The 24,745-nt window shown below is 45.9% G+C and overlaps 1 protein-coding gene across 1 annotated transcript; it reads right to left on the reverse strand.

The window, feature by feature from the left end:
• Positions 1-595: 595 nt before the first annotated feature.
• Positions 596-24,745, reverse strand: LOC114605815 (TRPM8 channel-associated factor homolog). The gene is made up of 9 exons (XM_028747413.2): positions 24,017-24,745; positions 20,209-20,859; positions 17,424-18,074; positions 12,542-13,632; positions 10,367-10,461; positions 9,067-9,280; positions 7,885-8,124; positions 3,909-4,246; positions 596-2,176 (listed from the first exon to the last, which is right to left on the reverse strand). The coding sequence occupies exons 2-9, from the start codon at positions 20,832-20,834 to the stop codon at positions 1,925-1,927; spliced, it is 3,507 nt and encodes a 1,168-aa protein (XP_028603246.2). The 5' UTR covers positions 20,835-20,859; positions 24,017-24,745; the 3' UTR covers positions 596-1,924.

The raw sequence follows: 24,745 nt of genomic DNA on the forward strand, positions 1-24,745 counted from the left end.
GCTGCAAAGTGGCAAAACAGAAATTTCTATGTCCCCAGCCTGCATTCCCATTGGCCAAAGCCAGGTGCAGGCTAGGATCCAGTTCCTGATGGCTGCAGGGGGGAGTGTAGGAAAGGTTATGCCAAGGGCAATAGGAGACAGGTAGACTACACGTTCTCCCCGTTTCTCCTCGTTTACTTTGTGTTCCTCGGCACTCTTTTATACCTGGGGATCTTGGATTCTGTTGGGCTGTGTAGGAGAGTCTCTGGCGAGTTCTCAGTCCATTTCCCCCAGAGGTGCGTCCATAACTCAGCGACCCTTTCCTGAAGGTTCTGAACATATGAACCAGAACCCCTTCCCTCCCTGACTCTGAGCGAATCTGGATATTATTGCGAGTGCTGGGATCTTTCCCCTCAAACTCCCACTGTCTGGACAGTTTCTACAAATCCGCGCCTTACCTATGAGATACATAAGTGATCATCTTCTGATGGGTGGCTTTTTTGTGACATTTGCAATGAAAACCCTTAACGGGTTTCAGGGACTGCCCCTAAGATGTGTTGTTATGTTTGCTTGGATTTCTGCCTCAGCTAGCAAAATACCACTAAATGAAATAAATAATAATAATAATAAATTTTTATTTATATCCCGCCCTCCCCAGCCGAAGCCGGGTTCAGAGCTGCTAACAACAGTAAAATGATACGTTTCTAAAATCATTTCATTATAAAATCAGTTCAAATCAGATTAATACTGTGAAAATCCCTGAAACGAGAAGTAATCTACTAGAAATATTACCTTGTGGAAATAAACTAAATAATAAAAATCAAAAAGCTCAAGGAAAAAATCAGAAAAAACTGAAATAGAACAAGGCCTTAACGGGATGCCGGCTGCAAACCTCGTTTCACTGAACTATTCAGTTTCCTCAGAAGGAAATAAGAAAATCATAAACGTCAAATGACCAAAATTCAAAAAAGGGTAGAACCCCCAAAATTCTGACATATTATAATCCTAAAATGTGTTGTTATTTCTGCTCGAATTTCTGCCTCAGCCAGCAAAATACCACTAAGGCATTATTACTGGCCAGTTACAAAATAACATACTTGCGGACTGACCAGAGACCTCATGTTAGAAGCAGCTTCTTTAGATTTTGACCTAGCCGCCCATGAGATTCGCAGCACCATTATTAGCTGCAAAGTCTTCAGTCCAGCATTGAGGTGTGGATCCAACCGCCTCTGGACCACCAGGCGTCAAGAGCTCCTAGTGCTTCCCACTGCTGAAGGCAATTTACACATAGAAAGTTTCGTTTTCAATAAAAATGTATACTAAGCATACATTCATTGAAACAAACTGAGAGTACAAACTTGGGTTCATGAATTTCAGTGGGTCTACTCTGAGTAGAACTTCATTGGATGCAGAACAAAGCAAGCAGCGTGTAAGGACCAAATGGCAAATTTTAAAAAAATAATATACCTTGATTCATTTCCACATTTTTGCAACGACTGCATGGAAAAAGTTTGGTAACAGTAACTTGCATGTATATTATCATTGATTTTGTTATTCCAGGGCATCAAGAACATTCATTTCTCCATCAGTTTACGAGGTTGATTAGTTTGCATTCCCTTATAATAGTTTTAACCAGATACCAAATCTTTTTTTAAAAAAACACATATACAAGGGGATGGAGAATTGGACAATCAATGGCTACTAGCCATGGTTAGTGGCATTAATGTTTCTGAATTCCATTGCTAGGAATCGCAAGTGGGGAGAGTGCTGTTGCATTCTCAGGTCCTGTTGAACCGAGAATAACAGCTAAATGGGAGAAGCATCAGGAATACATTCATTGACCACTTTCAACGTGGATTACAGTTCTATAGCGGGGGCTTATATTGGTTGATGGTTTGCAAGTATATTCTATTCAGCACAATATCAATCTGTTAGTTTCCCTTCCTTAGGAAGATTCATACTTCTTCATCGGATCCTCTGTCCACGGGGGAAAGCATCTGGCCAGCTCCTGAGTGAGGTTCTCCTCAATTGGCCACCCCCAAGCTTTAAAGAAAGGACCCAGATTTTTGCTCACTTCTTGAGAGAAATGGCGGGTCCAGAGGTTCATCTTGGCGCTGTTGTCAGTTGGGATGTGGGTCATTGCTTGGTATTCTACGAAGATGTGGATGTAGGGCTCCCAGCCAAAGGCCTCCTGCAACTGAAAAATAATAATTATTCAGTCCCTTTCCTAAGGACTTAAAAAAATATATCTCTGTTGCTTATCATGTCTCTCTGGGTGTCTATGCTACCGAAGCATGTCAGTTTTACACCATTTATGACTTACGTGGCTCCGCCCTCCCGGCCCTTGAGAATTCTGGGAACAAATGAGAGCCGCAACAAAATGTTGCAGTATGAAGTGCTGCTCTTCAGGATTCCGACTACTTCACTGCACGGCATTCCCCTTTGGCCTCCCATGATCCTCCACTCCCCACCGCTGACCATGCTTGGTCTTCCTCGGACTGGTTTTAGAATAGGCCTCACAGAAATATTTCTGCAGCCCTTAAAATTTCCCCACTCCTGCCATTTTCTTCGTTCCCCATATATAAAGTCATTCCAGTAACAGAAGCAACGCTCTCACAAAACTACAGTTCCCAGAAGTCCCTGAGAACAAGGAACATTCTGCATGCCTACTTGGTCCTAAGTCCCGTCATGTTCAATAAGACATTCTTCCTTCCTAGGGTTTGTAGCACTGCAGCTTAATTCTGACTTAAAGTTTAACAGTTCAGACTTTCTTTTGGCAGTTGGATAGCCAGGTCACACCCAAGAGGTGTTTGACGTCCCATTTTTCTAAAGCACAGGCTTTTATAAATGAAAGGGATATTTGTTAAGCAGTTTGTGGCAAGTTGGAGGTGGAGAGGAGGATCTGCATTGGAAAGTGGGGGGACATTAAAACAACCCCTCTGGGCATTGCCAGTTGTCTCTGCCTCTGAACGCCACCCTGGGATTTTTAGTCAGAAGTCACAATCACACATTTCAGCGGCAATGGCTGAATCCAAGGTTTAGGCCTACAGAAGTTCAACAGATGGAACTAAAGGTCAGTTGTTTTCAATGACTCGACCCTGAATATTGCAGAGTTGAGATACAACCCTGAGTCCTGAAGGAATGAAAGACCTGAACAATTTATTCTACCTGGCTTGCAGCAGTAGGAGCAGCTTCTGCCACTGGCCAGTTAAGGCATCACTGGTCTAAATGGTCCAGTGGTCCAACTTCTGCTCCACTGTGGAGGATATGGTGGTGAACTCCGTGTCGTCTGCTTAAGAGAGGACACGGTTTAGGCAAATAGAGCTTGAGGGTGGCTGCCAGGGCTCGGCGCACCCCTGAAACCCCCCCCCCATGGAAGAGTGGGGACCCCAGGGTTCCAGCAAAAGTGAGGAAAACTCGCACCCCAAACCTCCCCAGCTGCCGTTTCGCACACGGGGGAAAGTTGAAGGGGCTTGAGTTCACTCACAGCTCCAACGCACTCTATTGCTGAAGCCGTACTCCATCACAAGAAAGAGCGGAGCTTCCAATTAGAGGTAAAAGCCTGTATAAAGTTGTTAAAGAAATTAGCCTTAAATTAATTAATTTGGCGAAACGGAAGCCAAACAGGAAGTCGGATTCCTATTTCTGCAGACAGGCTCTGCAAGGGATATTTTTGTGAATGGTAGAAAGAGAATTGGCTCCAGCCATGGAGATTTAGTAACAAAGAGACTCTTGACTTTGGGAATGGTTTCCTTCTGTTGGATATATGTTAGAAACAATTGTGTCAAGCTGTCCTTTGGGATAAAAAGAAGATAGAAGATGACAGCTGGAGAGAATTTGACAGTCTGATAATCCTGGCAGTGTATAAAGCAAGAAGAGGGAATTTTTAATGGTCCAGTGCTCTGACTCTATAGAGCAGCTTTATGTACCTGCAAGTAAGGTTCCAGTGCAGTCCACACCGTGAAGTCCTTCAGCTGAGCTCCGCCTTGAATATAGTCCTTCACCCTCCTCTTTCTGCTGTCTGGTTTAAGCTCTGGATGGGCTATTTCTCTGGGGATGTTCAGCACAGTTTCATTGACGTAAACAGACCAGAGATTGCAGGTGGCTTCCGTGGTATGTGGGGGGAATTCCCACCCACCCTTCTGCTGATTGTGACCCAGCTCATGGATTGGGCCCCAAGTGCCTTTGGTGTACATGCGCTGTACATCCGTGACCTCCTCTGACGCCGCCACGTTAGCCATGATCGGATAGCCAGAGTGCATCCAACCTGGCGAGAGAGTTGGGACAAGGGGGACTTGTAAGACGAGACACATGCTTCTCCATGAAAGCGGAATAAATCATTTGCAGATAAATTACTTGGCATCTTTTCCCTTAGCTTTAAAACAAATAAGGTACTGTGGTTTGTGTATGTATTGTACTGTGTGGTTATTTCTCCCTAAAAAAATATTTTTATTGGAATTTTAACATACAGAATATCTGATTTCCATGGGGGTTGCTTTCTGTGTCTGGGTTTAAAATTGCTGAAGTAAATGATTCACAGTGATTTATGGGGCCACCTAGAATTTTGCTGGCCAAAAATCGAAAATTACAAGAAGTACCAACAGTGGAGGAATGGCAGATGAGGATGATGGACTTTTTGGAGCTAGCCGAACTGATTGGAAGAGTCCGCGACCAGAAGGAGGAGGAGTATCAAGAGGAATGGAAGAAATTTAAGGATTATTTAATTAAATATGTTAAGATAACTTAAATAGAAATACTTGTAACAGATTGGCGGCCTAGGATTTAAATATGTGATGTTGTAGAATACTATGGATAAAAGTCAAAATGAAAAGAAAGATGTTAATTGGCCAAGTAAATTTTATGTGAAAATAGTTTTGGAAAACTGCTATTAATTCATATGGAAACTCAGCCAGGGGGATTCGAGGAAGTCACCCAACAATGATAACAAAAATGGAATTATTACAGTTAGGATAAATGTTTGTTTTTTGATGTTTTCTTTTTATGTTTGTTGAAATTTTGTTATAAATTTGGAAAACTAATAATTTTTTTTTGAAAAAAACCACAAAGTATAATAAAATTTAAACTGTATCCTTAGTTTGAAAATAACTTGAGTTGCGGCAATATCCATGTTTTTCCGTAGGCAATGCCTATGTGATTCCAAGATGCTGAGCCTAAAAATGGGACTTGCAAGCAGATCTTGCTCTGCACTAAAAATATATGGGTAAATTATTATTTTATTGTTGATTTCAAACATACAAATAAATGCATAGTTTACAAATACTTCCATTGGTAACCTCTGTAAAAGGAAGATAATATCAAATATTTGAAACCATACATCTCAACCTATGTGAAAAGAAAAAGAAGGAAAAAAGAAAGAAAATACAAAACAAAAACAAATACTTCAATATATTGTGTTAGATACTGTTCAACATTCGTATACTAGCATTCCTTTGATGTGGTACTTTTCCATATGGATTGAATCTCCTTACATATTTTAGTTATAGACTTCCATCTACCTTTTTGTCAGTGTTTGTAAAAAAAAAAAAAAAAAAAAAGTTCTGACCTCCCTTTGTCGCCTCAGCCTGGTCCTCAGACCCTTGTCGGCATAAAAGAGTCCACAAGAATAGTATCCTTGCAGAGTACTTTCTGATTTTATTCTTAAAAGTCTTTCTGCAAAAGCGACTGACAAACTGTACCCAACAACACAACCAGCTTTCACTAACCAACCAACCAACCCAACACCAAATTAACATTTCTCACTCTATATATACTCATGCTGACCCAGCTTTTTTAAGCATTAAAGAAACAGCGGCCATTTTAGCCGTGACACTTTTGGGGCTCAGAATTCTATTTCTGAGCCTTTTTAGGGGTCTGCATTGCCTCCGCTCCCCTTTTCAATGAATGAGACACCCTGACCAGCAAGCAGGGCGTACTCTCGACCTGAACGCAGTTGCGGTTGATCCTATTTGTTGATCCTCAGTGGTTTTAACAAATAATCCCATGAATTGTTATCAAAAGCCTTTTCGGCATCCACTAACAACATTGCTATTCTTTTGTTTGATTTCATCTCCAAATATTCTAGTAAATATTTACTGTTCTTGTGTTGTTATATAGTTGTTTTCCTGGCAGGAATCCCGCCTGGTTGTCATTAATTATTATATTCAGCATTTTTTAAAGTCTATTTGTTAATATTCCTATAAAAATTTTGTAATCTGAATTTAATAATGAAATTGCTCTATAGTTTTTGCTATTTGTCAGATCTGCTCTCTGTTTGGTATTAAAGTTATTAAGACTTCTTTCCTTGATTCAGGAGTTTTTCCATTCTCTAGTATATTATTCATAATCTTTTTAAGGATTGGAAGTATAATCTCCTGTAATATTTTATAATACCTAATTGAAATTCCACCTGAACCCGGTATTTTTCCTACTTTCATTCTTTTTAATTACTTGTACTATTTTGTCTGTTTCAATGTTTGAATTTAAAAAGTTGTGCCGGGTGGGAGCAGATGCAATGGAAGCTGAGAAGAAAGACTTCTTAGCAGCTTTCACTGCCATCTCATAGGCTTTATAAGTGTCCTATAGGATGTTTTTGAGGTTCCGTCGCAAGCATGCCACCATACACTAGCTGTCTGAAGTCCTGTTTCATTTTTCAGAGCTCCTCGGTAAACCAAGCGGCCCAGTTTCGGCAGAGACGCAGAGGGTGCCTGGATGCGATCTCATTGATGGCTGCCAAGAGCCGGTTATTCCAGCCCTTGACGAGCTCATCTAATGGACCGCCAGGGGGAGCAGGGTCCTGCAAGGCCTGATGGAATCCATCAGGATCCATCAGCCTTCGTGGGCAAGCCCAAATAGGCTCACCACCCAAGCGAGGGGGGGGTCAGTCTTTGTTTTCAGAGCATGGTGATCAGACCATGGCACCTCCACAGGGGGTGGGGACATGATCACATCTATACCTGCACTGAAGATCTAATCCAGTTTGTGGCCTGCTTGATGTATGGGGCCAGAAACAAATTGGGAGAGCCCTAGTGTCTCCATGGAAGACACCAGGTCCAGAGCTTGTGAGGAGGGGGTGGCATCCGCATGGACGTTTAATTTCCCCAATACCAATAGGTTAGGGAACTCCAAGCCCCAGCCTGCCACCACCTCCAGAAGGCCTGACAGGGTGGCTGCTGGTGGGTTAGGTGGTCGGTACACCAGCCAGGCAGCCAAGCTCTCCTCGGTGCCTCACACTAGGCCAACACATTCAGTGCCATAGATGGATGGCACTGGCAGAGCCCTGAAAGGGCAATCCTGCGATTGGTGAAGGATAGAGAAACCCAGGGGTGCCATCTCACACAAGGTGACTGTTTCGCCTTTGTGCACCCAGGTCTCCACACAAGCCAGATCAACCCTCTAGGAGGCAAAGAAGTCTCTCAGGGTGGCGGTTTTATTGCCTATAGACCTGGCATTGCATTACACCAAAGATGGAGGTAGGTAATCCTGCTCACCCTACCTTCATCCCTCAGGATGGGGCGCAGCTTGGAAGGGGTTCGAGCATATCCGTATCTCAAAATCCTTTGCTTATAATATCTGCCCCCCCCCCACCATACCTCCCTCACCCCTCAACTGTGGTGATCCCAAGCCCCATGCTGGCCTCCCTTGGTAGCATTGGTTACCAAGAAGGAAGGCAAGGCCCTCAGCGGCAGGTGAGTCCCTCTAGCCAGCTTTTCACCAACCACACATTTCAATGGTTCTTTGTGGAAGCCATGATGGTTTAAACCAATGCAAGCTTACAGCTCAGATGCATCTCTGAGGATATTTTTATAGATCCCGGTGGCTGCTTATTTAAAGATGGGAGGATTGTGCAAAATGGATTGGAGAATATACTGTTTTCACCCACATGTATATGAACAAGTATGTACTTACCAGCAGAGATTTTGACATCTTCCACTATCCTTTCTGGTCTGGGGAAAAGGGGAGGGATGGCTGCTAACTTGGCCACTGCTCTCATCATCTGGGCCCAGGTGTTCAGTAGGACCCCTGGATTGTCCATTCCACGCACGTCCTCTGAGGCCACTGTCAAGATGATGTTCTCGGTTTCTAACTCAGCCCAGGGAGCAGGGTAGTAGCGGATAGTGTCCTTCCAGGCGGATAGGCTGGTTTCACCTAAATGCATTTATTTTGTTGCAAAATGAAGTAATAACAATTAACTGCATATTCTAGTGTGGAGAAAGGGAAAAAGAAAAAAGGAATGGATGGGTTTTGGTCAGTGTATTCCCCTCAATAAGAGCTCCCTCTTGACGATATAGTTTGTGAGGAGCCTCAGGTTCTGATGATACCTCCAGAGAAAGGGCAGATGGGTTCAGGAAGGTTTGCCCTTGCTCTGAGTGGGCTTTATTTTTCATTATGTAGTTGGGTGTGATGTGGCATAATCTAGAAAATGCCTGAACATCCAAGGATGGTCCCAGATTTACAGAAGCCATCCTGGTTTCTGATTTGGTCACAGAAGGTCCTCCTTTTCTGTAAAGGTAAAGGACCCCTGACCATTAGGTCCAGTCGTGGCCAACTCTGGGGTTGCGGCGCTCATCTTGCTTTACTGGCCGAGGGAGCCGGCGTACAGCTTCCGGGTCATGTGGCCAGCATGACAAAGCCGCTTCTGGCGAACCAGAGCAGCGCACGGAAACGCCGTTTACCTTCCCGCCATAGTGGTACCTATTTATCTACTTGCACTTTGACGTGCTTTCGAACTGCTAGGTTGGCAGGAGCAGGGACTGAGCAACGGGAGCTCACCCCGTCGCGGGGATTCGAACCACCGACCTTCTGATCTGCGAGTCCTAGGCTCTGTGGTTTAACCCACAGCACCACCCGCGTCCCCCTCCTTTTCGTTAGGACATCCCTATTTTCATCAGAGAAATGTTGGAGGGTATGGAGTTACATGACCCGCAAGTCAAGGAGATATGCAACTATACAACCTTAAGAAGACATCTGAAGACAGCCCTGTTTAGCGAGAACATAATGATGCAGTTGGGTTCCAGCACATCTTAATTCAAACAGATTACTGATCTCACGAAATACCTCCCCTGCTTCTTTCAAAGGGAGCCCCCTTACCATGCTTGAAATAAGGAGCCAGTGAAGCCCCTTTGACCGTGACTGATATGTTGCCCACGGAAGACCTCTTTGGCAGCACAATGTACAAGAGGCCACCCCACAAGCTGGAGACTTCCATTCTTTCACTCGTAACTTCAAACCGCCTGATCACTACCGGAGGACGCAGCAAGTTCTCAGCGTTGCTCAGGTCATCGGAATGGCAGCCAATCTGGACCTGGAGTAAAAGACACTGGGTTCAACCAGCAGGTGGTGCAAAATATTAACCCCAAGGGGCAGTTGATAAGGTCTGCTGTTGTTGAAGGCACCGAATATTTTTGAAGACTCAAGGAACGATTGCCTTTCTTTCCACTCTTTATCTAAGGGACTGCATGATACAATTCGGTTATAATCACACGCGATCCTTCACAGCAATCTTGTGAGGTGGGATAAGGGCATAGGTGGCAAAGAAGGTCTTTCTGTGAGTGAGGAAGTGGAGATTGGTTAGTTGGGGGAGGGACTGGCATGCTGGGAATTGCAGGTTGGTGCTCAAAGGTGTGGGGGGGGGGGAAGGTAAAAGTTGTAGGTCCCACAATAAGTGGCTAATAAAACAATCCCGTCAAAACCCAGTGTACAGTTAAATCAATGAATAAAATACTAATTATATACAGGGTTGTATTCAACTAACTTTTGCTCAGAGTAGTCACATTGAAATTAATGGAGTCTGGTGAGTTGGGAGGCAGAGACAACATGTTGGGAGATGGAGCCTGGGGGTCAAAGAAGTAGACCTCGTAACACCCTTCAGCTGGGGGATGGGGCCTGGTTGCGCTACGCTTGGCTCCCAAAGGTGCATTTTTCTGCACCTGTCCTTGTAAACCACCTCATCCTGTGCTGTATTATTCTTGTAAAATACCAATGTTATAAAGGTTTGTATTCAACAAACACTTCTTCAGAGTAGCCCCATTGGAAATAATGAACCTCAGTCACGGTCATTGATTTCAGTACATATACTCTCGAGTAGTAAAAGTTAGTGGAATATAACACATCAATCAGAAATACCGGCAAGGGAGGAGGGGATGGGGTCAAGTCTCTCCCCAGGGGAGTGTTTCCAGGCACCTATTCTGATGGGGAAATCTACCGGGAGGGAGAAGGGTTACCAAGAAAACAGCACAAGGGGAAATGATCGGCCACCCCCATTTCCTCCCAGCAGCCTGGTCCCGATCCTTTTGAGAGATTTAAGGAGATGGAGGAGCTAAATTGTTTCAACCCAGTTGTCCCCTCAAAGCTGTAGTCAAAGCCCTGTCTGATGTTTTAAAAGCATCACCTGCAGCTGAGCACTGATGGCATTGGGTGGAAAGAGTAAGCTGACAGTCTTTGCCGGAGGAACATAAAGGCCGGTGCTTCTCCAAGCTTCGTCTCCTGCAAGGCCAAAGTAAGACATGGAGGTGAATCATAGGTGGTCAGGGATGATGGGAATTGTAGTCTCAAAACACCTGGAGGGCCAAGGTTGAGGAAGCCTGTTCTATAGAGCCCTCTCACAGTTTGCTTGTTGTTGTTTTTTTAAAAAAAAACTTTTAATATTTTCATTTATCCAGGTTAAATAATCAGGATTGCTTCTTGAATGAATGCGCTGCATGCACACATTTCAGCCAAATGTGGGCACAAATCCAAGTTTGCCTAATGTGGCTACTTTGTGTCACAGCCAGGAACAGCCAATGTCAAGAGGCCCCTCCACACACCTGGCCTCCAAGCAGCAGGTTGGGGCTGTGCGGGCGCCCCAGTGTGGCCAATCCATTGCTCCTGCTGGTGTCAGAATGGTCTGAAGGCGAGCACTGGGGGATGCATTCTATGGCAGACCAGCTTCTCTCGGATGGAGAGCTGGAGAGTCGCCCCCCCTTGTCCACAGCATGTTCAAAAGCAAAGAGAGAGAGAAGCTGAATGACTTAGGAGGAGTTACCCAGTTCTGAGATAATGACGAGAACCAGAAGGAAGGGGGTAGCTAGTTGAGACATCTATTGAGCATGGGGGACCACCCTTCACCACAGACTCGGAGGTCTGAACGTATCAGAGAGCAAAGGAGTCAGAGGTAGGGAGGGATTTCCTGTTGGCGCCCAGAATGCTGTGGAAGTTGGATTAGACCAGCCAACTGACCTCCTTGTGCAGAGCTGTGTGATTGTGCTCACAACGTGATGCTGCAATAAAAGGACTATAAATCTTATCAACTGCTTGTTAATTCTTACATGTGAAGATATGGAAGGGGGGGAAGGACTCTGCATGCCTGACAGCTGGTGAGCCCACACAGCCCCAGCCTCTCCCAAGACCTTGTGTGGGATGTGAAACACAAGAGTAGTTAAGTACAACATTCCTAGAGTGAACATGTTTACACATGGGGAGGAATATTTGTCCAGCCAGCAGGTAAACTTCCTGTTTCCTTCTGGGGTGGGACAGACTTCCTCTGCATGTGACTAGAGGTGGGCGTGGCCTCACCTGTGCAGGTAACTACAAAAGCACAGGGCAGGGCAGCCATCTCTCGGTTTGACTAAATGCATCGAAGAAGCAACATCTGCTTAGCCAAAGATGCTCTAGGCTTCCCAAGAGAGGACAAAGGGACTGTCTCCTTATGAGATACAGTGGTACCTCAGGTTAAGTACTTAATTCATTCCGGAGGTCCGTTCTTAACCTGAAACTGTTCTTAACCTGAAGCACCACTTTAGCTAATGGGGCTCTTGCTGCCGCAGCACAATTTCTGTTCTCATCCTGAAGCAAGTTCTTAACCCGAGGTAATATTTCTGGGTTAGCGGAGTCTGTAACCTGAAGCGTATGTAATAAAGTACCACTGTAGTTTCCAGATGTATGTTACTTTTCTAAGCTATGTCTGTCTTCTGGGACCCGATTGTAAAAAAAAATGTGAGTAAACTCTTTATATTCTTAGAGAAGACTGTGTCGTGTCTTATCTTTTATAAGGGAATAAGGGGAAACTACCAGGACGGTTATTATAGAGGGTTTAGCGAGCCTGAGCAAACACATCCGCTGTGCAAGTTTAAAAAGGAGAATGTTACTCTGCTAAATTGTGAACTTGTTTACACAAGTTGGAAAGGCTATAATCAGATAATATATCCTCCCTTTCATCCCTGAACATTCCCATACCTTGCCCCCTCTCCCCTCCCACCTGGCCAGTGGAAAAGCTACTGCTGGGAGATGAGGAGGAGCAAGGTCGCCCCCTCCTCACTGGCTGCTCCTGGGAATGGCAGGGCGGGGAGGCCAACGTGTGCAACCGTGCCAGGGGCTCCTATGACACTGCAAGAACTGTTAATAAATGAGAGAGATGCTTTGTACTGCAACTTGGAGCATGACTGGAACTGAGAGAAATGAGTTCTGAGCCAAGTTCACAAAACGACCCATTTTCAGATGAGGAAATCAGACAAGCTGAAAGGATCAGATTTACCTGAGGGAGAAATACTGTGGTAACAAACTGGTTTAAAGCAACAAAATCTCTCACCCTCATTTATTCCATTAATCTGAATGACTTGAGGAGGTGCTGTGGGATAGCTTGGAAGGTTTTGAATTAGATGGGGCACTAGGTCTTGGAAATGTGGTAAATTGTTGTAGAGCAGGAATGCCATTTGAATTAAAATGGCTTCATCCGAGTTGCTTTTAATTGGGTTGCTTGCCCTGACACCAGAAATGCCACAGAGAAGTGCTATTTTTCTAGAAGAGGAGGTGCTGGAGCTCAACATGGATGCCTCCATTATTCTCTGAGTTCTGGTGAATTCCGGCTGAAAAAACTCGAGCTTGATCAGCTGCAGCATATCCTCATGGACCGAGGAAAGAGATGGAGAGTCGGTAGCTGGGATGCTCAGGAATGTGGCACAGTCTTTCCCTAGCTTCTTGAGCCATGAGGAATATGGAGGTTGCAGAGCTTGCTTGCTCCGAATGTGCTCCTTGAATTGGAAGAGCGCTTTGCGGAAGTGATAGCTCGAAGCAACAGCGCTGGCCTGTCTCGCTGGGTAGCTTTCACCCGGTAGGTTGATACACTCCCCGGTGATCCCAATTCCAAATTTCTTCAGTATCTTGTTTCCTGGATATTGTGCAATGGCGCAGGCGGTGGGATTTTGATAAGTCCAGTACCAAGCTTGTCCACCGATGAGGAGACCACCTCCCTCAGAGACGAATTTGTGGATTCTTTCCTTCTCTTTGTCACTGTAGGCGTTGCAGCAGTAGACGCTCAAGCCCGGCTTAAGATCGGTTAGCTCACAAGGGATCCCACCCTGATTTAACATGGAGTAAAGTTCCTTCAATTGGTCTCCGACGCCAACTTTCCCTCCCTTTCCAGCAGTAACCCAGTTGATGGCGTTGAGGAGGAAAGTTTTCATGGATGCTCTGTTGAGCATTCCTTCATGGGAGAAGACCACAACACGTCCCCTGCCGTAGTATGCGGCTCCAGCAAAGCACTGGAAAGAATCAGTTATGCCCACTGGAAATGCCAGATTCCCGTGGATAAGCAGTTCAGAAGGGATCATGACCTTAAAACAGAAGGTTGTCACGCCATTCAGAAGAGTCTTTAAGTCACCCTCAATGTCTAATCCATGCCTATTTAAAAAAAGAATAGATAATCCTTTAAGCGAGGTTATAACTTCCTGTGGGATCATTTGAATCATTATTGCCTAACTCGGTCCCTTCCTAATGTTTTGGATTCTATCAAGGCCTCTTAGTTTAGCCAATGATCTTGGGGGTCCCAACACTTGGAGGCTCATTGTATTGAAACCAAAGCCATTGCTTTGGCAATTCCATGTGCGGCTAATAATAATACAGTGGTGCCTCGCAAGACGAAAAGAATCCGTTCCGCGATTGTCTTCATCTAGTGGTTTTTTCGTTTTGCGAAGCAACCCCATTAGCATCTAAGCGGATTAGCGCTAGTAGCGATTTAGCGGCTTAGTGGCTATTAAAGGCTTAGCGGCTAAGCTGTTAAAAGGCTATTAACGGCTTAGCGCCTTTGAAAAGGGGGGGAAGCGGGGGGGAAATGGCGAGACTCGCAAGACGTTTTCGTCTTGCGAAGCGCCTCTGCAACGGAAAACCCTTTCGTCTTGCGGGTTTTCCGTCTTGCGAGGCATTCGTCTTGCGGGGCACCACAGTATTTTATTATTTATACCCTGTCCATCTGGCTCGGTTGCCCCAACCACTCTGGGCGGCTTCCAACACATATAAAAACATAATAAAACATCAAACCTTGATAGCCACAATCTGATTCAATATAAAAAAAGTCACTCTAATAGTAAAACAGCAAAATTAAGCATCTGTTCAGTGGGCTTTTGTTTTACTACCCTTCTTGTCTGCTAAGTTTTCTGAAGCTTTTTTTCCTGTAATGATGTAGGGGAACAGTTAGGATCACCCCAAAAACACTAAAACTCTTCGTGATTCCCCCCCCCCCCCAGCCATGCCTCGCCTCAAGCATTAAAAACTGCATTTCCTCTAAGGCAAAAGCATTATTAGCTAAGCATATTCCGCTTGCGGACATAAAAAAGATTGCAACAAAGGTAGAGAACAGTCCATTGTTTCTCAGGCCTTTCTCAGGCTTTTGGCCTTGCTAAAAAAACCCACATTGCAACTTGCTTTCTGTCTGGGAACCATGCCAAAGCACAAGAATGAAACAACACACTGAAACCCTTCCACCCCCTTTCTGGGAAAAGTCCAAAAATGGTCCCAAGACAGCTTTCTGTTCATGCTCAGAGGAACTCATGGGGCAGGACTCTGGAAGGAGGAGGAGAAAGGGGGAGGGAACTGGAAAGGGGTATATATGCTTGTGCACATGACTGTGAACTCGTGCATGCTTTTTGTGAGTTATCACACTTGCTCCTTCTACCAGTTCATGGATGGTAGAAATAAAAACTTTTTCTCTGAAACTATTCCTTGAGTGTCTGTTGACTCCCCCTTCCCTTTCCCGGGCGCAATATTTTTCCCACCTGAGGGCAAAGCCTCATAAGGCTACAATGAAGCTGGAAATCCTTAGTAAAAAGTTCTCTTTGCTAATGAACTTTTGGCTCTGCCTGATACATTGGAACCAGACGTGCCAGCTCCCAATAGGCTCCTGCAACTCTGCGGTCTAACAGGACAATGGAGCGCCTTGGAATTTATGGCCAAATCATGACAAATGCAGTGTTAAGATTAAACACTTCATACTAAGTTTAAATAGGACGCGGGTGGCGCTGTGGGTAAAAGCCTCAGCGCCTAGGGCTTGCCGATCGAAAGGTCGGGGGTTCGAATCCCCGCGGCGGGGTGCGCTCCCGTTGTTCGGTCCCAGCACCTGCCAACCTAGCAGTTCGAAAGCACCCCCGGGTGCAAGTAGATAAATAGGGACCGCTTACTAGCGGGAAGGTAAACGGCGTTTCTGTGTGCGGCTCTGACTCGGCAGAGCAGCGATGTCACGCTGGCCACGTGACCCGGAAGTGTCTCCGGACAGCGCTGGCTCCTGGCCTATAGAGTGAGATGGGCACACAACCCCAGAGTCTGGCAAGACTGGCCCATACGGGCAGGGGTACCTTTACCTTTACCTTTACTAAGTTTAAATACTCAATGTCTTGGGGGTGGTATTCTGTTCCTGGATCATGACAGCCTGACCACACTGGTCCGTGCATTGGAAACGTCAAGGCTTGATTACTGTAACACACTTTACATGGGGCTGCCCTTGTATCTGGTTCAGAAGCTATAGCTAGTGCAGAATTTAGCACCCAGATTGCTCTCAAAATCAGACTACTGGCAACATGTCACCTGGCTATTGCGAGAGCTGCCCTGGGTGGTGATTTGCTACCAGGCTGGGTTCAATTTTCTTGTAATTCACCAAAGCTCTAAACAACTAGGGCCCAATGTGCCATCTGAGACACTACACTCTGCCTTGATCGCTCAGATCTTCCAGTGCTTTACTTCTGGCGATCCCACACACCTCTGAGGTCCACGCGACATTAAAGGGTCTGAGCCTTTAAAGTGGCAGGCCCTGCCCTGTGGAACTCCCTGCCAGTAGACGTTTAGGAAGCATCCTCCTCCTTTCAGACATCTTCGGAAAACTATCCTGTTTAGACAGGCTTCACAATACGAATTTCACGTTTTAACCAAGCACTATCAACTGATGTCTTACTGGTGTTTTCAGTTACGTTTTACAGATACAGTGGTGCCTCGCAAGACGAAAAGAAGAAGAAGAAGAAGAGTTTGGATTTGATATCCCGCCTTTCACTCCCTTTAAGGAGTCTCAAAGCGGCTAACATTCTCCTTTCCCTTCCTCCCCCACAACAAACACTCTGTGAGGTGAGGGGGGCTGAGAGACCTCAGAGAAGTGTGTCTGGCCCAAGGTCACCCAGAGGAGCGGAGACGCGAACCCGGTTCCCCAGATTAGGAGTCTACCGCTCTTAACCACTACACCACACTGGCTCTCTTCGTCTTGCGATTCTCTTCGTCTTGCGGTTTTTTTCGTCTTGCGAAGCAAGCCCATTAGCGGATTAGCGCTATTAGCGGCTTAGCGGGCTTAGCGGATCAGCTGATAAGAGGCTTAGTGGCTTAGCGGATCAGCTGTTAAGCGGCTTAGCGATCAGCTGTTAAGCGGCTTAGCGGATCAGCTGATAAGCGGCTTAGCGGCTTGGGAAAAAGGGGGGGGAGGAAAAAACCCCTGCAGGAACTCGCAATACATTTTCGTCTTGCGAAGCAAGCCCATAGGAAATTCGTTTTGCGAAGCACCTCCAAAACGGAAAACCCTTTCGTCTAGCGGGTTTTCCGTCTTGCGAGGCATTCGTCTTGCGGGGCACCACTGTATTTATAGATGTTATTTTCTTACAGTTGTCTGCTTCACACCGCCTTGATTACATCCTATGAAAGTAAACTGACGGGAAAGAGCAGAAACCAGGAAGATCAAGTATTCCTAAAAGACTGGAGTAAATTTTTAATGTATATTTAAAAGACCTCTGTAAACAGTTAAAATAATGGGCAGGGATATAAAGACACTTGTAATGTGGAATTAACTACAGTAACTATAGATATATAATGGATGGAGAAGGGTAAAAGATGCAGAATACATTATTTTAAATATGGAACCGATGTAGGGAGGGAAAGAGGTCCGAAGGTTTGAATAAACCTTTTATTTTAATAATAATAATAATAAAAATCCTTCCAGTAGTGCCTTAGAGAACCAACTAAGTTTGTTTTGGTATGATCTTTCGTGCTACTGGAAGCAATTTATTATTATTATTATTTTGTTTTGACTACGGCAGACCAACACGGTCTTTTGTTTTAATGTTTAAAATGGTTAAAGTTAAAATGTGTAAAATTATATAAAACCAAGGGGGGAAAGTATGCATTAGACATATGTAAATAAAACAGACAATAAATAGTGTACTTACTGGGTGATCAAGGGAACCTTTGGCATTTTCTCTTGCACCGGGAAGATCCCATTCTCTCCCACGTTGGCAGTGAAGTACACCCCAGAAACACTGGTCACCCAGTTGCCAGGAAATTCAGCCAGCACTTTCTCCTTTCCATGTTGATAGGACCAGTACCAGGCCTGTCCGCCAATGAGCAGACCCCCGCCTCTCTTTACAAACTGCACAAGGCCATCGGCTTGCGTGGCATCGTAAGCGTCAATGCAGTAGACCCCAAGAGAGTCTCCAGGCCTTGCATCTGGGTGCACCTTGACACGGTTACTGAGGAGCAACTTGGAGAGGGCATCTAAACTTTTGTGGACACCGATCTGCGCCGTTGATGATGGCTTAAGCCACTCTAGGCTATTTCTAATGAATGGCAGGAACTGGGGCATTTTCAGCATGGATTCGTGTGCCGTCACCACCATCCGGCCTGCCCCATACCAGGATGCGGCTATTAGTACTTGCCCGTTGGTACTTACAAGGACAGGGAAAGCTTGGTCTCCTGTGAGAAGTAGCTCACAAGGATTGAACTCCCCAGTGACAGCCAAAGACTCAATACCTTTCACCAAAGATTCATAAGATTTTCTGGACTCCCTCTGGACTGTTTGGAATGCTGGTCTACAGGTGTATCTGAGAGGACAAAAGAGCATGAGCTTTGCACCTGCAATATCTGTTAAGTTGTGGGTGAACATATCAGACGACACGGCGATTCTTCAAACAGCTCTTGTTTATTCACAGGCCAGAACAGAACTGGACTGAAGGGTTCAGCCAGCCTGCTTATATAGAGCTCCACTACAACGCAACAGTAACCATTTTCTGTAACTATCCAATCACTGAATGTCACTTTCAACCCCTTATTTGCATATTTGGACCTGAGTGAAAACTATCTGCTGGCCCAGGGTGAGAACTTCAGTACATAACAATATCTATCTGTAATTCCCCATGAAACCTTACTAAAAATGTACAATCTTACCAGACTTCAGTCCCTTTGACTCTTCCCTGTACTGTTGTACCTTGGAAGTAAAACTGAATCCGTTCCGGAAGTCTGTTCAACTGTCAAAGCGTTTGAAAACCTAACTGCAGCTTCTGATTGGCTGCCGGAAGCTGCTGCAGCCAATCGGAAGCCACAGAAACCCCATCAGATGTTTAGGTTCCAAAAGAACATTCACATACTGGAACAATCACTTCCATGTTTGCAGCGTTTGGGAGCCAAAATGTCTGAGTTCCAGGGCGTTCAGGATCCAAGGTGCAACTGTATATACTTGTAAAGCTCTGCTTTATTAATATTCAGGCAGCAGTTAGCTTGAGAAAAAAATCAGTGGGGTAAAATGTAGCTTGCCCAGCCTTTGGTCTTTGGACTATCCCTCCTGTCTCCCTGCTGCCGCCATAACAACTAATGGAGCTATTCCGTCCTATTTCGTGTGTCCTTAATAGATTAGTAAGCCCACTGAGTGACCTGATTGATTCGGACAAAACCAGCATTTAGAATTAGCCAGGAGGCTGAGGATTGTCAGAATGCAAAGGCTTCAAGAAGTCTTGTCGCCATGTATGGTGACTCAGACTTAAGAATAAAATTGGTGCTGAGAAATGCCTCCCTGCCCGACTCGATAGTAAGAAAGTGCCTCTTTTCTCATCGCAGCACGAGTCACCCTTGTAAGAAGGACAAAATGGCGGCTAGACATTCCAGGAGCCATGCGACAAATAGCTTTTCTACCCTATTTTTTAAACACTGGGCAAAACGCCTACTTTTTTTGAAGGGCAGTCACTGCAGAGGGAGCTCAGGTTGAAATAACTTGGGTGATTTCATAATTTATCCCAAGAGAGCATTGGGATGCTCGTCCTTCACTATTTCCCACAAAAACTTTGGAGTGAAACCTGTGTCTCTTAATAAGGGGTGCAAAAGCCTCAAAAACACCCTACTTACAGAGCTGGGATTTCTACTGGTGCTTAGAAGCCAATTTTATTTGGGGCATCGTCCTGAGGATCAGTGCTGTTTCTTTATGCAAAGAGGGGCCGGAACTCGCCATGAATGCCTCCGTTGTTCTCTTATAATGGCAACGGAGCCCACCTGAGAGCTGCTGGAACTGAGTTCCGGCTGGGAAAAAAAGCCCTGCCGAGGGCTATAACCTGTTTATGTGGTAGGTAGGTCACCCCCCCCCCCATTTATACTTAGGCTAGATTTATGCTGTAAAAGAATATCTATGCTCTCTATATGCATTCTATCCTCTCACACACAAAATGGGTGTGTATGTTGTCATTATTTTGGCATTGCTTAAGGGCCCAGAATGCATCTGACAACTAGGATAGGTTTTCGCTTTTCTGATTATTTGGGGCAGGCAGATTCATTATGGTTTTCTTCCTCTCCATATACACAAACGGGGGGGGGGGGATTTCCCCATAATGAATCTTGCTGGGTCTATCTGTTGGTCATCCCAAATTGGGACATGCTATCAGGAACAGAATACAAACAAATTTTCACTCAAACCTCGTTTGTCGAACGTAATCAGTTCTGGAAGACTGTTCGACTTCCGAAACGTTTGACAACTGAAAGTAGAAGCCTCAATACAATAGGGAAACTCAAAACGGAAGCCGTGTAGCATGTTTGGCTTTTGAAAATCGTTCGAAAACCGGAGCAGTTACTTCCGAGTTTTTTGCGTTCGGGAGCCGAAATGTTCGAAAATGGAGCCATTCGAGAACCAAAGTTTGGCTGTAGCATTGTTTCTTTTTCCAAGAAGAATAAATGGAGATAAAGAGGTATACTTACTCAGGGCTTGGGGGAACCTCTGGTATATCCTGCTGCACAGGAAAGACCCCATTGTCTCCCACATCAGCGGTAAAGTACACTCCAGCCATGCCAGTCACCCGATTGCCAGGAAATTCAGCCAGCACCTTCTCTCTTCCATGTTGATAGGACCAATGCCAGGCCTGCCCTCCAATGAGTAGACCCCCGCCTCTCTCTACAAACTGAGCAAGGCTGCCAGCTTGTGTGTCGTCATAGGCATTGATACAGTAGACCCCAAAGGAGTCTCCAAGCCGGGCGTTCGGATGCACCTGAACAGAATTCTTGAGGAGCAGATCAGAGAGAGTGGCCATGTTCTGGTGGACACCCACTTTTGCTGTTGGGGACGGCTTGAGCCACTCCAGGCTATTTCTAATGAACGGCAGGAACTGGGGCATTTGCAACATGGCTTCATGCGCCGTCACCACCATCCGGCCTGCCCCGTACCAGGATGCGGCTATTAGTACGTTGCCCTTCGTGCTCACCAGCACAGGGAAAGCTTGGTCTCCGGTGAGAAGGAGTTTGCAAGGGTTGAAGCCCCCGGTGACATCAAAATACTGAATACCTTTCACCAGTGACGAATAAGAATTTCTGGAGTGCATCTGGGACATTGAGACTGCTGGACCGATTACAGAACTGGAACATCAGGAAATACACACACACACACACATCCAAAGAAAACACATTAAAAATTTCCTGTCCACCTGCAAGGTCCATATATATTTCCCATGTGAAAGCTACATAAAGTACACAACCTAGCCATCTCGTGTGTGTGATCATTCTCCTAAATTTGTTGTAACACATTTATACAAGAAGCAACAGTGTGCAGTCGTACCTTGGATCCCGAACGCCTTGCAAGTTGAATGTTTGGGCTCTGGAACGCTGCAAACCCAGAAGTGATTGTTTTGGTTTCCGAACTATTTTTGGAAGCCGAACATCCAATGGGGCTTCTGCGGCTTCCAATTGGCTTTGGTTTCCGAATGTTTTGGAAGTCAGATGGACTTCCGGAATGGATTCCGTTCAACTTCCAAGGTATAACTGTATATTGAACCACATCCCACCCCACCCCACAAAAGCACATTTCTATTTAATTACCGTATTTTTCCGTGTATAAGACTATGGTTCTTTTAACAAAACAAAACAAAAAAAGGTTTAAAATTGGGGCTCGTCTTATACACGGATAGTGCTGAGGGGGTGTTTTCTTAATTTGGAGTTCCCCAAAATGGGCGTCATACATGGGGACGTTTTATACACGGAAAAATACGGTACATCTAACATTCCAGTCAAAAGTATCATTCCACAAGCTGCCATTGCATCGTCGGAGGCCTGTCCCCATATTAAAGGTAAAGGACCCCTGACAGTTAAGTCCAGTCGTGGATGATTCTGGGGTTGCAGTGCTCATCTCACTTTACTGGCTGAGGGAGCCGGTGTTTGTCTGCAGACAGTTTTTCCGGGTCATGTGGCCAGCATGACTAAGCCGCTTCTGGCGAAACCAGAGCAGTGCACAGAAACGCCGTGTACCTTCCTGTCGGAGCGGTACCTATTTATCTACTTGTACTTTGACGTGCTTTCAAACTGATAGGTTGGCAGGAGCTGGGACCGAACAACGGGAGGTCACCTCATTGCGGGGATTCGAACCGCTGACCTTCTGATCAGCAAACCCAAGGCTCAATGGTTTACACCACAGCGCCACCCGTGTCCCTGTCCCCATATTGCATTGATGTAATAAAGTGATGTCAGGTTGATTGTAAATTAGCGCTTTTCCTGTCTGCTCAACTCTCCTGGGCATAAGTTTGTCAGGGTTAATTCCCAGAGTTGCAAGACTCAGATCTCAAACAGGTTTGCATTTAGAGCCTTGCAATGTTTTGCAATGGTACTCCCTGTTTACTTGCTAGACTTCATGCTTTTAGCTTGCCCCAGGCAGCAAATGTTTGTGTGTGTGGGGGGGTGTGTGCCCTAGCAGTGCCGGATTTACGTATTAGGATAAACAAGCTATAGCTTAGGGCCCCACTCTCTTGGGGGGTCCCCAATTTTTTTAAAGAAAAACAACTGGATGTACATTTCCAAAATACAAGATAAAAACAAATAAGATAAACCCTACACACAGCAACAGTGTTTGTTTTGTGTAGCTTCCTATGATGCAAGTCAGACATTCCCAAACTCGGCCCTCCAGATGTTTTGGGACTACAATCCCCATCATCCCTGGCCACTGGTCCTGTTAGCTAGGGATGATGGGAGTTGTAGTCCCAAGTTTGGGGGTGCCTGGTGTAAGTAATGGGCCCCGCCTGCTAGCCTACTTCTTAATTGTATTTCAGTTCAACAATTACTTTGATAGAATACATATTTTGTTATGTGCAAATGGCTTTAGATACCTATGAGGCCCATAAATGACCATATAGCATATAAGCAACACACACAAAAACCCAGCAACACTTTGTTGTTGACCAAGGACAGCTGGACATATAAAGGGCCCCATTACCTTCAGTAGCGTAGGGCCTCGTCAAACCTAAATTCGGCTCTGCACCCTAGCACACCTCTTAGGCTTCTTCCTTAACTTTCACACTCTCAGTTGGGTTTGGGCCATGCCTTTGGACCCCTGGGTAAGGTGTCAGGGCCGTCTTCTGGCGCCATGGTGCAAAGATCCCTCCGCCCCCCCTTTCCCAGAGTTGCTGACCTTTTTACAGCACTTCCAGCAGCTTTGTGGGGCTGGAGGAGGCAGGCAGCGGCTGAGGGCGACCCCTCCAGCGGGGAAGAGGCGGAGAAGAGGAAGAAGAGCTTGGATTTGATATCCCGCTTTATCACTACCCGAAAGAGTCTCAAAGCGGCGCACATTCTCCTTTCCCTTCCTCCCCCACAACAAACACTCTGTGAGGTGAGTGGGGCTGAGAGACTTCAGAGAAGTGTGACTGGCCCAAGGTCACCCAGCAGCTGCATGTGGAGGAGCGGAGACTCGAACCCGGTTCCCCAGAATGCGAGTCCACCGCTCTTAACCACTACACCACACTGGCTCAGGGCGCAGCGCTGCTTCAGCAAGGGTGGCGAGCTGATGGCTGGGGGGTGCCACGCCACACCCAGCCTCCACCTCTTCCCTGGCCTCTTCCCTGGCCCCCATGCCGCGGTGGCCATGGCAGGCGGAGGCTCCGGGCGCGGCGCTGCTTCGGCATGGAATGGCAGAGGCAGGCGAGGGCAGAGAGCTGATGCCGGCAGGCCCCGAGCCAGCCTCCGCCTCTTCCCTGGCGCCCCATGCCACTTGCCTCTATGGGCAAGATGCCCTTGTAAGGTGTCCAATCACAGGGTGGTCAGATCAGATTTGCTTTGTGACACAGCAATGCTGTAGGGGGAGCTGGCTTCAGGCAGCAGGTTTGTTCAGCTTCGTATAAGAATCTGGATGTAAAGGGTAAAGGGACCCCTGACTGTCAGGTCCAGTCGTGGATGACTCTGGGGTTGCGGTGCTCATCTCTCTTCACTGTCCAAGGGAGCCGGCGTACAGCTTCCGGGTCGTGGCCAGCATGACTAAGCCGCTTCTGGCAAAACCAGAGCAGTGCATGGAAACACCGTTTACCTTCCCGCCGGAGTGGTACCTATTTATCTACTTGCACTTTGACGTGCTTTTGAACTGCTAGGTTGGCAGGAGCAGGGACCAAGCAACGGGAGCTCACCCCATCATGGGGATTCGAACCGCTGACCTTCTGATCAGCAAGTCCTAGGCTCTGTGATTTAACCCACAGTGCCACCTGCATCCCTTAATCTGGATCTACAAGGCTGTTTAAGGAGGAGTGGATTAATGGCTTACCGCTTCCAGAAGATTCCTCAAAATTTGCAACTGAAAAGCAGTGGCGACAGAGCTTTCCCTCTTCTGCTTTCGCGGAGAGCTGTGTCTGGTGCTGAGTCGCTCCTTCAAATGGGCAGGTTGCTCAGAACTGCTTTGAATTGTAAGGCTTTTGCAGGAATCTGAAATGCAGAGTGCGAGGAGCTAGTACGGTCTGTTTGCTTATATATGACCGTGAAAAGTGAAAGTGAAAGATTAAACTGGTCTAAATTTGTACTTTGCATGTCAACGACCTGGAATAAAAAGCATGACACACACAAAAAGTTACATTGATTACTTTCTCTTTTAATTAAAGACACTCCTTTTTCTTCTTTGTAGATGAAACTCATCCACAGTTTATTAGTCGCCTTCAGAATGTAAGAAATAGCTTAAAGCCGCCTTGTAATGAGCAAGTGTTGCCATATTTTCACAGGCAGTGGAAAGTTTTCTTGCTGAGCCTGTCCTTTGTAGCTGAAGAAAGACAATCTTCAGTCAGTTTGTTCAGAGGCAAGTCTCACTTATCACAATGGAAACTTACTCCCTTGCAAATGTGTTTATTATTGCAGCCTCAAATTGCCCTTGTCTTTTGCCGTGGTTGCTGATTGCTCTTTGCTATAAGAAAACAAACAAGGCAATTTGCATGCGCTAGTTGCTCCCTTTCTAATACAGTGGTACCTCAGGTTACATACGCTTCAGGTTACACACTCCGCTAAC

Source organism: Podarcis muralis, chromosome 10 (assembly GCF_964188315.1).
Source record: "Podarcis muralis chromosome 10, rPodMur119.hap1.1, whole genome shotgun sequence".
Taxonomy (NCBI): domain Eukaryota; kingdom Metazoa; phylum Chordata; class Lepidosauria; order Squamata; family Lacertidae; genus Podarcis; species Podarcis muralis.

Excerpts from the sequence above, each read along its gene's own strand:
- LOC114605815 (XM_028747413.2), bottom strand. The coding sequence starts at position 20,834 with ATGTCCCAGATGCACTCCAGAAATTCTTATTCGTCACTGGTGAAAGGT. Across the intron at positions 18,075-20,208 it reads GAGGTTCCCCCAAGCCCTGA|ATACACCTGTAGACCAGCAT; the intron begins GTAAGTATACCT and ends TTGTCCTCTCAG. Across the intron at positions 10,462-12,541 it reads GATTAATGGAATAAATGAGG|GAGACGAAGCTTGGAGAAGC; the intron begins GTGAGAGATTTT and ends TTGGCCTTGCAG.